Source organism: Colias croceus, chromosome 27, assembly GCF_905220415.1.
Source record: "Colias croceus chromosome 27, ilColCroc2.1".
Classification (NCBI taxonomy): Eukaryota; Metazoa; Arthropoda; class Insecta; order Lepidoptera; family Pieridae; genus Colias; species Colias croceus.
The window spans coordinates 1,911,872-1,925,417 of record NC_059563.1 but is presented as its reverse complement, the minus strand read 5'-3'; the positions used below and the strand labels follow the sequence as shown (position 1 = coordinate 1,925,417).

At 33.8% G+C, this 13,546-nt stretch overlaps 1 protein-coding gene across 1 annotated transcript; it reads right to left on the bottom strand.

Annotated features, from left to right (window-relative positions):
* Positions 1–2,329: 2,329 nt before the first annotated feature.
* On the bottom strand, positions 2,330–11,421 carry LOC123703899 (thioredoxin-related transmembrane protein 1-like). Its single transcript, XM_045652094.1, has 7 exons — positions 11,240–11,421; positions 6,941–7,108; positions 6,132–6,306; positions 5,307–5,408; positions 4,508–4,618; positions 4,038–4,115; positions 2,330–3,130 (listed from the first exon to the last, which is right to left on the bottom strand). Exons 1-7 carry the CDS (start codon positions 11,416–11,418, stop codon positions 3,032–3,034), a joined length of 912 nt encoding a protein of 303 aa, XP_045508050.1. The 5' UTR covers positions 11,419–11,421; the 3' UTR covers positions 2,330–3,031.
* Positions 11,422–13,546: the final 2,125 nt, after the last annotated feature.

Sequence of the window (13,546 nt, the reverse complement as noted above, 5' to 3'; positions counted from 1 at the left end):
AATAATACATGAAACTGATTTTACTACAACGTTACATAGAATCTCACATAAGTTAATATTCGTTCATATTATTGATCGAAATTTAAACTATTACTACATACCTACTTGTATTCTGAACGTGTTTTCTGGGGTTCATGCAAAAGCTATTAGACGGATTTTGATGACATTTTTTGTTATATTATAGTTAACACTCAAAAGCGAATACGTAAATCTAAAGCACGAACACGAAATTATACAAATAAGCATGTATTTTGTTGGTAGCGCACTGTGCAATGAAAAAATAAACGGTCCAATTGCGAGGCCTGTAACAAACTTTATAATTACTACATAAGTACATAGTATAAAACAAAGTCGCTTTTTCTGTCCCTATGTCCCTTTGTATGCTTAAATCTTTAAAACTACCTACGCAACGGATTTTGATGCGGTTTTTTTAATAGATAGTGATTTAATAGGTGGGTTTTAGTGTATAATTTATTAGGTTAGAGACAAAGCGGGCGAAGCCGCTGTATATTATGAATTATATTATAGTCGAGCCAATTTAGGCAACATTTGACTGCTATAACTGCATTAAAAATCGTGTTCGTCATTTGCCTCGCTATTTACATGAATGTGTAAAGGCTCACAACTTGCTATCACCAAAAAGTAGAATAAATACCTACAAATATGTGATGCTCGTAACTAATATCAGGGCTACATGTTCGTGTGCGAATGACAAAATTATGAATGTGTGAACAGTATAATCTTAGAGTTTAATATCGTGACGCACACACACCTGTATACAAATATTCCTTGAATCGTCAGGCGAAGTCGTTTGGTCATTAACTATTGGTTATATGAAACAGATTTCTTTGGGTAATAGGAATTAGGGACGCGGTGGAAACACGGCTCGGAAAAGAAACGAAACCGAGCGCGATATATAATTTCAAGCACTATAGCAATCAAGATAAAGTAGAATATATTATAGGTAAATTAGTTATTTATGGAATGAGTACATAATATGTAAGTTTTCGATCATAAAAACGACTACACAAGTTGGGTTGTAGGGAGCTACCATACTACATAGTGGTTTTATTTTTTTCTATCTGTACACTTTTTTGCGATAAGTGAACACCTGCCCCCCTAGCCAAGTGGCTTTCTGTTAGCGTAGCGTTCAATAGAATAGACTACGAATGTATGAGATTGACGTATCTACAGCTTACGTCAATCTCATACATTCGTAGTCTATTCTATTGAACGCTACGCTAACAGAAAGCCACTTGGCTAGGGGGGCTGAGCTACGCAACTTTTTCTGATCTCAGAGGGAATATTGTTCGTAATTGTGCAGACTTTACATACCTACCTTTCTCGATAATAAATGGTCTCACCAACGCAAAATATTTCATTATCAACATGTTATGCCTACCGAATAAATTGTTTCATTTTATAATTTGGAGTATATTAGCCCTTTGCGTCAATTTCTTCATTTATACCACTATTAGAGACGGAGACAATTGCATTTAATCGCAGATCCTGTCAGAATCGGTTCAGCTGTATTCTTTATAGCGCAATAATATGCCTATGAATTTGTTAATATTATTGACTAATTTAATTAATAATAATTAATTTGTTAATATTATTGACGATAGTGTTGTGCGATTCTGTGTTGTTCTACGCTTTCGGTTTTTGCGTATTCCTGCGAATTTAAGGTCCGGGATAAGAATTGCTTGTCTTATAGATTTTGCAACAAGTGAATTTTCTTTTCTTAAAATACTTCTTATATGTATAGGTACAGGAGAGGAGTGCAGGGAAAATAAAACGCCATTTATTTATAAATACAATTTATTAGTAAGTCACTAGGTTGTTAGTTGCAACTCTTTATACAATCGTAAGTCTTTGTACAAGGCAATTTATTTTTAAAGCGAGACGCAAAAATAATAAAATAAGACAAGAAAAACTATAAAATGGTAAATTAATTTTAAAATTTTTGCTTCCCGCCAAAATTATAGTAAACAAAATGTTGTATCAACAAAATTAGTATTACATACGTATATTATAAAAGCGGAGTAACTTTGATCTTAAAAACAATAAGTACAATTTACGTGTTTTCAAATTGATTACTTTGGGAATGTTTATAATATCGACGTTAATTTCTACGTTATATTCTGAGTATTTTACACCATATTTTTACACAAAATAATTGTCCATAATTCAATCGAAATTTGTAAGAATACCAACCGGAAAAAAAAACAGCATCGTTCTCATAATTTTAACGTGTATAAAAATTAAAAAATCAGTACTCTAAATAATACCCCAGTGCAACTTACACTAACACTTAGTGCAGTGTAAAACAATCAAATGCACACAACACTCAAAGATTCAATACTTTAAAATTTAATGAAAACTTAATATTTCTGATTACATTTACATGAATACTTAATAAAAATGTTTATAAATGCGGGATTGAGCTCATATTATCATAGTTAAAAGAACTCAAAACATAAATAATGGTACAAATCTAACTTATTTAACACGAAAAACCACCATTCAAAGAACAAATCATACGACATTACAAACATATTTTAGGCCGTATTCAGAAAGAAAGCTGGAAACTTATAAGCGCTTACCGCGCGCTTGTCAGCGATGGTTCGTTCTGCGCAAAGGAAGCAGGTTGAAGCAGACCAAGACAAATTCTATATGGCAGGGCCCAGCGCCGACCAGCGCTTGTTGAAGCTTGTCGGAACTTGTCGGCGCCGGTCAGCGTTTATCGGCGCGTGTTACCAGCGCCGACAAGCGTTTATAAGTTTCCAGCTTTCTTTCTGAATACGGACTTAGTCTCAAATTCAACGAATCATCTTTAATTAAACAAGTATGTAGATGTTATTTAAAACAGATGTTATATTTGAAAGATGCAAACCATTTAAAGTAATATAAAAAGCCATTTTTATTTCGATTTAGTATTTATTATAACGAGAAAATTTTACATTAGTGCTCAGTTTGGGACCTATAATTTACAGAATTAGGTCATACGTATATATTATAATTTATTTATTTTTTAGTCAGCTTTCCTAGGCCTCCGCTTGCGTGTCTCCGGTTTGTCGGCCTTCGCCCCCTCGCCTTCGCCCTTGTCTTTAGCTTTGTCGTCGTCGGATGTCTGAAATTAGTAAATGTATAGTTTAATATTTAGTTTGATAGCTTTCAAAATCCCTACTTATATTATAAATGCGAAAGTAACTCTGTCTGTCTGTCTGTTACGCTTACCCGCTTAAACCTCTCAACCGATTTTGATGAAATTTGGAACAGACAATCTTTAGACCCTGAGAAAGAACATAGGCTACCTTTTATCAAAACACCACGCGGGCGACGCCGCGGGTGGAAGCTAGTGCTTTATAAAAAATTCTGACAAATAAAATTGGCAAAGGACGCGAGTAAAAATACCTCCTTGTGATCGATGTTTTTTTAATGCCTAAATATATAATTTTAAACTCTTCTGCTACATTTATAAATTATAAATAAGTAACTCAGTGTTCCTTTCGTATCTTTCACTTTAAAATATTTGTTTAAATATGAAAGTGAAGATAACGATCCGTACAAAAAATTAAAAACGATAATTAGTAGCTTATTTTTAAGTACATACAAGAATAACTTTTCTTTACATTATCAACAAAAGTCAGCTTCCATTAGTAAAATTAATAGCATTTTATTAATAAGTTATAACACCGAAAGGTCTGCTATCCATCAACAAAATAATAAAATTAGCATTCCATTAAATTCTACATTGTTAAAAATTAAAAACAAATATAATTCTACTATCTATACTTATATTATAAAGCTGAAGAGTTTGTTTGTTTGTTTGAACGCGCTAATCTCAGGAACTACTGGTCCGATTTGAAAAATTCTTTTGGTGTTAGATAGCCCATTTATCGAGAAAGTTATTCATCAAGTTAAGACCAACAGGAGCGGAGCAACGCGGGTAAAACCGCGGGGCGAAGCTAGTTAAGTATAATTATAAAGAAAGTAATTCTTTCTTTTCTTATTTTATAAAACAAATGTATACTCACATCGCTGGGTGAATTCTTCTCAGCATCGCTGTCATTGGCGTTATCAGCGTCATCCACAATGTCGTCGTTTATCAGCTCCTGTAAAATTATAAATTAAAAATTTAGATAAATTATTATCTCATCTCATATTTAAATAAAAATATCAACTACTTCATATCACAACCACTGTTCATCGCTGATTACAACCAACTCCATACTTATAATAACCAACTCACACACACAGTATATGTGAAACTACTGAACACAACCAACTCACTACTGGTAACAACCAACTCACTACTGAACACAGCCAACTCACTACTGAATACAACCAACTATTATTTAAATAGGAAAAGGCAGACAATCTACTAAAATTGTGAGGGGATTCTAAAGCCTGTAACACAGTTTTGAACTAACACAGGCTTTAGTTTCCCCAAATAATATGTAAACTGTATTATTTTTAAATTTTTTCATTTTCATTATCAACTCACATCGTCCGACTTGTTATCGCTGCGCTTGCGTTTCTCGGCCTCAGCGCGGGACACGTGCACCTTGTCGGAGCGACGAGGCGGGTACAATAGGTCTATTATGCACACGAGCATCTGAAATAAAATAATTACATATTATTATCTTGATTATTTAATAATTAAAATTTAATAACAGTGCAGATAAGAGGGATAATTACAGTATAAAAGGCGGTAAGGTAAGTGGTAAATGTTAAAAATATGAAATGACAATTTAAATAGAAGAAGTCTTACTGAATAAATAAATGTTTGAGTTTGATATAGGCTATATATCGTCACGCTAAGACCAACAGGAGCGGAGCAATGCGGATGAAACTGCGGGGAACAGCTAGTAAATAATATTATTGGATAATAAAATGGCTAACACCACTATTTTTATTTCATTTTGAATACACAATTTTATATAATTCTCGGCCGGTTTTATTACATAATAAAGTGAGTGAATTTGATCATCTAATATATTCTAAAATGCAGTTCCATTAACAAGTAACATTAGTTTAATTTAATATAGCTTTTTTTACAACACAAAATAAAAACAGATAAAAAAACTAAAAACACGCTTTTTAAAATGAAATTATTTGTCACCGATCCTTGATAGGTGTACAAAGTTTTAATTAAATCTGCTTCTTTAGAGTGGGTCAAAATCGAGTCAGTTACATACATAATACATAAAGAAGACTTATTATATTCAATTTTAGACAACTAATTTTCTTTTTTACCTAATAAAATCCTCATAAATAAGCCCAAAATAAATAAAACAACTTACCAAACCCAACAGGGCTCCAATAAATATGGTTGCAATAGCGAAGATCAAATACGATCCCCACGTTGGTAGACCGTATGTCTCCATCAGCATGTTGTGCACACTCTGTAATGTTTAACCGTTTATTAGGTAAGGGAGTACATACATACACGTAAATTTGCGTTTGTCGTTACGTGATGGCTTGGAATACCTTATTCGAAAATTACAAGATTTTATTTTTTATTCAAATGGGATAATAATATAAATGGGGTTACAATCAGAGAACAAAAAATATGTAAGAATTTATATTTATGAGCCAGCAAGCTACCTGACTGAGTCATTATATTCATTTAGGCTATTCATCTAAAAAAAAAAAAGACGTGTGTCACTCGGGGACTGCCGCGGTAAAGCTATTGCATGCTATGCCTTCAAGCCACACCTCCGACCGTCGGAGTGGAAGCGTGAGGTTTTTTCGTTACGGAATTTCTCGATTCGGTCCCCGCGCTCAAGGCCCGCGATAGAAGCTATGCAATAGCTTAATAAAATAAAATAAAAACAATATCGCTTGAAAACATTTAAATACTAATGCCCTTAGAGTAAGAACGTTTCAACATAATATGATCAATTTTCGCAACCAGGCCGTGCCCCGTAGGTGTCGCGGCAAGGGCACGATCAAACATGATTGTATACTTTTTGTATGAAGAACTTATTCATGCTTAACCCTGACTCGGCCGGGCACGGCGTTGAAATTTCACTCATCCACAGCGCCTGACTGAGTGAGTTGGCCACACCAACCCACTCATTGAGTTGGCCCCACCCCACTCACTGAGTTACCCACAGCCCACTCACCCGTAACGCCTGGCTGAGCTTAAAGAAGTGCGCAACGACGCCCATCTGCAATGAATGCGGCGCCTTCCACGCGGGCAGCGCGTCGGCCTTGCGCCAGCGAGCCTCCTGCACGTACTCGAGCATAGAGTCCGCGTCGCGCGGCCCCTTGTACTGACGAAACTCGCCATCTTTTACACTACGGGGATCAAATTCATAATAATAAACATAATCGTTCATTCCCAGAAAAAACAAAATTCAACTATTGTTATTTCGGAAGGTGTGTATCAACGGCCGCCGATCCGTTCTTGGTGATACAGAATTATCATCAACACAATATAATTGAAGTCCTACTTCCTACTATATTATAAATGCGAAAATTAAACCAAATACTACTATTACCGATTACAATAAAATTTAGCACACATATAGAAGGTAACTTGGATTAACACATAGGATAGGTTTTTGCCGGAAATCCCCGTGGGAACGGGAACTATGCAGGTTTTTCTTTGAAAACGCGGGCGAAGCCGCGAGCGGAATGCTAGTATAGTATAAAGTAGAATATAGTGAGGTAGTTTTTAAAAAAATAGGTGAAGAGTATTGTAGTTGAAGTAGTGTGGTACAATATTATTGGAGTGTAGAACACAGTACAGGCGAAGTAAAGTGTAGTAAAGTGCAATACAATAGACTGTTACTTTCACCATATAATCGATGACTCTTTGGCTTATCCACTACATTCTATAAAAATTTAATAATTTAATACCCAAAGTTTCAATTTACCTTCTATCTACGTACGAAAATTTACCAAAAATAAACTTTTAAAAGAAACTCACTGGAAGATAGTGGGCAGCGCTGTGACCACGAATCTACCGCTCAAGCCGGGCGATTTGGTCACGTCCACGGCCGCGGCCCGCATGTCCAGCTTCTTGGTCTTCGCGCGGTTCGCTAGGTCCTTCCACGCGGGCGCTAAAGCGTTGCACGCTGGGCACCATGGTGCGTAGCTGGTTTGGTTTAAAATTATAATCTTTTAGCGATTTTCTTCGGGGTAAAAATCTATACTAATATTATAAAGAGGAAAGGTTTGTTTGTATGGTTTGGTTTTCACGCAAATTTGGCACAGACAATCTTTAGACCCTGAGAAAGAACATAGGCTACCTTTTATTGCGAAATATGTAGGTACCACGGGCGAAGCCGGGGCGGACCGCTAATTTTAATATAATCTTTTTTTTTGCAATTTTTCTCTAAATCACTTATAAACAAAGTTAGTAGGAATTTTATGATGAACGTCTCAAAATGCCTTTAATTAGGATTATAAGATGACAACTGTTTAGTTCTCCTGATAAAAACTATGATTAAAATAATACTAGACACTAGAATCTGAAAAAACTAAATAAATATCTATGGTAGGTCAGGTGGTATGGTACCATGATAAAATATTTGAGGTATTACTTTTTTTGTAAAAAAACTATGTAATATAATATGATAAGATTAACTAAATTATAATTGAATTTAATAGAAGTATATATATACAGTTAATCAATTCGTATAAACAATAAATCCATTTCTATCGCAGTATGATTAGCGCCTAATGCCTATTAATTTTAAAAAAATGCTACAAACTTCAAATTTATGACGTTCTCGATAATGATAAGGGTGTTTGCCGAGCACATGTGTCAGAAGTGAAACTTCTTTGGCAAGATTCAGACACCAAAATCATCGACTTACTCCATGACGTGACGGTATAGCCATGACGCGACCTTGAAATTTTATTTACTTTTTTACGCGCCTAAAGAAGTTTAATTTCAAAAAGGATAATTTTTTATACAAATTATCTTGTATGCATACAAACTGATAGAATACTAACTAGACTATTAGACTACAATATTTATAATTCATTCTGCAATATAGGTCATATCACTTTCATGCAATCAATACTCAGCATGCAATCACTGATGGATGTTAATTTGATCTGAATCATAATGTATGAATATGAATATTACATCATTGCTATTCACTGCCGTAGAGGTAAAAATATGTATTGGTTTTACATTGCAGGTTTATATGAATGACTAATAGTTGATTAGTTGTATTATATTTAAAATTCTGTGAGATTTATTGATGACTAGATTTCCGCCCGCGGCTTCGCCCGCGTTTGCAAAGGAAAACCCGCATAGTTCCCGTTCCGGTGGGATTTCCGGGATAAAAACTATCCTATGTGTTAATCCAAGTTACCCTCTATATGTGTGCTACATTTCATTGTAATCGGTTCAGTAGTTTTTACGTGAAAGAGTAACAAACATCCATACATCCATACAAACTTTCGCCTTTATAATATATATTAGACTAGCTGCTCTGCGCGGTTTCACCCCCGTGGCTCCTCCCCTGTTGGTCGTAGCGTGATGGCACATAGCCTATAACCTTCCTCGATAAATGGGCTATATAACAGCGAAATAATTTTTCAAATCGGACCAGTAGTTCCCGAGATTAGCGCGTTCAAACATACAAATCATGAACTAATCGGACCACGATTTGAAAATTTTTTTCGGTGTTAGATAGCCCATTTATCGGTTATATATCATCACGCTAAGACCAACAGGAGCGGAGCACTGCGGGTCACGGGGCATAGATGGTACTTAAATATTCTGGCAAATCAAAAGTTGAACTGTCTCTGCGTTGTATAAGCAAGATTTAAGTCTTGCTAAAATACATTAAATCATAAGCAAAGTTATTCTTCGAATTAATCGCCCATGTTTACAGAATATTTGTAAACAAAGAATTATTTACAAGTTTATTTTTAAACACTGATTAACCAGTATCAACTTCATATAGGTATGAGACAGTTAAATCGTTGTTTATGCTTGATAAGGAATATGCTTATTGCTGAGGAATGTTAAACTTTGGTCAACTGTTGATATTTACCTCTTGTAGTATTTAAGAAAAAAAAAGTGAAGTCCCGTGTACCCTAGAGGGGTAAGGGGCAGATGCATTAGGCATACATCTGTTTCACTGATTGATTTTCTTCAGGGACAAGTAGGTGATTAGCCTTCTACAGAAGGCTTTCGATCACCTGTTCATTTGTTACTCAAAAACTACAGAACCGATTTTTATAAAATTTGGCACACACAGAGGGTTAATTGGATTAAAAATAAGGATTTTTATCTCATAGATCTCACTGGAACAGAAACTATGCAGGCAACAGGCACTTTGACTATGTGGGCAATAGGCGGTGGTGTGGTGGAAACTATGGGCAAAAAACTAGCACTAAATAAATATGTTGGTAAAGTTTTATATACATATACATATTAGTGTAAGCATGTTTGTCTGTTATGCTGAAATTGCTAAACCATTGCTAATCTGAAAAGATTTCTCTTCAGATTAGTGAAGATTTCAGTTCAAATGCATGCTTCTTTTCAAAAATTGATACCTTTAGAAATGATAACAGGGAAAAAACTGGTATCAGCTATTACATTAAGTAAAGCAAAGCTAAGCATGGAATGTTATAATAATATTTAGAAAAAAAGAAAAACTCCTTGAGTAACAAAACTTAGCCTTGATGCTTGATGCATTTACAATCATAATGCGTGATAATATTCATACCATTCATATTATATTCAAAATGTATGAAAAATTATGTAAATTGATACATAAATAGTGTTAATATACACACAACTTGCTAATTTATACAATTATTATGTATCTTACTACCTTTTTTTTAAGTGACATTTCAAAGAAAGACAAAGCTTCTCAATTTTTAGCGTACCTATATTTGTTTATATTTTAGTTTTTACTTCAATAAGTAAAGAACTGTGAATTACAAATTTACAAAATAACAAGCCACATATTGGTCAAAATATCATTCTTAATATATAAGATCTATTGTACAGTTTGATTCATACTTAATGGGGGTTCGAAAGTTAGGTGTAGGTGCGAGTGTGGGTGAACACAGGTCCCTTAATGTCCCGCTAATATCTAAAATTGTTTTCTGCACATCGGATAGTACAATGTTCTGTTCTGTTTGTGTGTTTGATTGCTATTATTAAAAGCTTGGGAGTTAAAACATGCAAATATCAGGACCAATTTGAATTGTTTCCGTGTTGGATAGTTAAATTATCAAGGACAGGCTATCAGTTAAATATCATCATGCTTTGAGCAATGTACGTAAAACCGCAGAGAACAGCTAGGACTATTTTCTTTGTATGGTAAATTGGTTAGTTGGTAACTATTTGCTTATGAAGAAAGAAAATCTTGAAAACCTCCTTTCCTCTCAGCCTTTGTTCATTTAGCAACAATTAAAATAATTTAAATTATAAATCTAGGTTTACGCCACACTTCTCTAGCAAAAATATTGTTACAATTTGAAACTCAAAACTTACAAGTGACTCTCCGACTCATAACAAATTAAATATATTTGTTGTTAATAAAATGAAATTCTAATGGGAATGGCTCATTGATTTTAAATTACGTTTAGGTATATCAATTCCTGTTTTGCAAGCTAATTGAAATTCAAACAAAGTATACATTAGGATAAAACAAGATCAGGAAACCAAATGCCATTTGGTTGATACTTTTATTTTTGTCTCGCTTATTCAAATTCATAGATGAAAAATGTATGACTTAAATTATGACTCAGAAGTATATATTTTGTCATGTAACTCAAAACGTGTAGGTTTTTAAGAGCCTAAATAACAAATTCAAGCAACAGGCTGCACTTAATGCAGCCTACACTTTTCTTATTTGAATAATATGACTCAGTGACGATCACATTTTTTTTGCATTTTTATATTTTATGCTATTGTGTAGATATATTGATAAATACAATGTTATTTAATATAGGCTGTTTAGAATTATATGAAAATGCGAATTCGTCACGGTAAAACAACGGTACGGACCTCTATATTGACCTTGCATGGAGTTTATTGAACCCTAGGTATGACTTCTACAAAAACACCTATAGGTACCTAATGAAAGAATAGGAAAAATAGATTTGAGAAATTATTTTAAAGGATTATAATTAAATCGATATATGTTTTTCCTATATCCTGACGTAACTGCGGAAAACAAAGACTAATTAAAGATTTGACACGTTTGGATTCGGCAATGCGCCGGTCCATCTAGTGCAATAAAATACTTACAATTCTACCAGCCATTCCCCTTCAAGGATCTGCCGCCAATTGTCTTCATCTAGCTCGATATTTGCACTTGTGGGATTTGTGAAATAGCACAGTATTAATGATGAGGAAAGAAGAAAACTTAACACTAGAGAAATATTTCCTACGCGCGCCATGTCTGATTTTTCCTTTAATACTGACATTGCCAGGATCAATAACAGAAAAAAAAGTTATAGATCGCTGTGTTGACATTTAAAAAATAAAAGTACATAATATTGTCATTATTACTGAAATTAAAGATTTAGAAGAATATGTATTAAAAGATTATTTGAATTAAATTATTGAAAATTAGAACAATCTTAAAAATTGTTTTCCGAGTTAACTATTCGTTGATAATTTGCGTACCCATAGATGTCACTAATATAATACAACGTTTCGCAGAAATCAACTAAAGATGGCTCTAGTGGTACCTACCTAACGATTTTAACATTTTATAGTTTAATACGCAGTGTAGGTACGCAGGCTTTTATCTCTCATAGCAGGCAGCCTAAAATTATTATATTTTAGTTTGATTTATTAGAATGCGTTTTAAGAATGTCTGTTTGCTAATTATTTATTTAATATCACTACAGAGGAGCTACTACAGAGGATCTTAAAATTGTTGGAGACAAATTTGTTTTACAAAGTAGGGTCATTGCGCCTGTTCGCGTCCACCTGCCTATTCGCGTCCATTTTGCGGACATATTTTAGAAAATTCACGAAAATAAGTATACTTTAAGTAAAATTGTAATAAGAAAAATTTCCGATAATACCTCAATGTATAAGAGACATGCACACATATTCAAAATATGCCTGCGGACCGCCTATCCTATTAAAAAAAAATATTTAATTTTGGCTATTAAACGAGAAAGCTAAAACGCGCGGGATTTTGAAAAAAAAATAGTGCGCTGCGTCGCGTTTGACGGTTAGTATCTTATTGTAAAATGTGAATTTTTGAATATGTAACTGTTTCTTTACTTTGCTAACAAAACATGGAATAGTATGGATTATAAATCAGCTTATTTCTTTTACAATTAATAGCTAAAATAAGGTGGACGCGAATTAGTACACCGAATTTGCACAACTTCCATTTTGCGTCCACGGTGGGCGCAAACTATACCTATAGTGCATAACAATAGAACATATTGCGTCCACATTGTTTTTCATTACGTAGCAATGAATTGTTTGTTTAAATATGTAATTTAAAATAGATTGTAAATTTTTGACTAAGACCACAAGTTGATAATTTAAATTTTCATTCAAATTAGCAAATTTTGATGCTATTTTTTCATTTTAAAAGGGGTATTCTGTGAATGAGACTTGATCATCAATTTGATATCCGTCCGTCAGTATGTCCGTCTGCCGGTCTTTCTTTCTGTCAAGACCCTTTTTCTCAGTAACGCGTGGAGGTATAAAGCTGAAATTTATATTGAATACTCAAATCTACGGTCCCTTGAAGCAGTGAAAAAATCAAACTTAAAAGCAAAAGATACAGCCGTTTATGCTGCAAATTTTCGCAAATTTCGTCATTCGCAAGGGAATCAAAACCTACAGGGTACTTTACGTGAATACAGACACTTGAAGTTTGGTACGAAGCTACGTCTTATAGCACAAATAAGGGAAACATTGAAAAAATAATCATTTACAGTTAAAACATACGAAAAAAACAGGTTAATATGGAAGCCTCGATGTGCAAGTCCCACTCGCATTTGGCCGGTTTTTATTAAATAGCTATATTCGTAAATAAATAATTCATTAAAATCTATTTTTTATTTGCATTTATCTGATAAAATATCACCCAATACACTCTTAATTCCTTTTCTAAGCTGGTGGACGCGAACTGGTCCACGGGTGGACGCAAACTGGAATTTTTGGACGCGAACTGGGTAAAACGCCTAATTCTGCTATTTGTCTAGATAAATAAAAACCACATGATATTTCCAACACAATCGAAAGTAAATCTTAAAATAGACTATGTAATGAACACGTTACATAAATTTTGCGTTGAAATTTGTTCTGGAACATTTTTATTTTCTCCTTCAAACTTTCCAACTGCACTAAGTGGACGCGAACAGGCGCAATTACCCTAATATTATAATAAATATGAAGTCTGTTTGTATGGATAAATGATAATGATGTTACTATAATTACGATGTACCTTTTTTAAATTACGTATTTACGTTTGTCTTTAATACGATAGACCTATGTACAGAAGTGGGATTATAATATAATAGCGATGATTTATTTGTTTAGGAAACAGTAACATACATTGAATAACTTTACCTATTTAGG

Coding starts and splice junctions, on each gene's coding strand:
- LOC123703899 (XM_045652094.1), bottom strand. CDS start 11,418: ATGTCAGTATTAAAGGAAAAATCAGACATGGCGCGCGTAGGAAATATT. Junction 6,307..6,940: donor GCGCTGCCCACTATCTTCCA/GTGAGTTTCTTT, acceptor TGATCCCCGTAG/TGTAAAAGATGGCGAGTTTC. Junction 5,409..6,131: donor AGCTCAGCCAGGCGTTACGG/GTGAGTGGGCTG, acceptor TAAACATTACAG/AGTGTGCACAACATGCTGAT.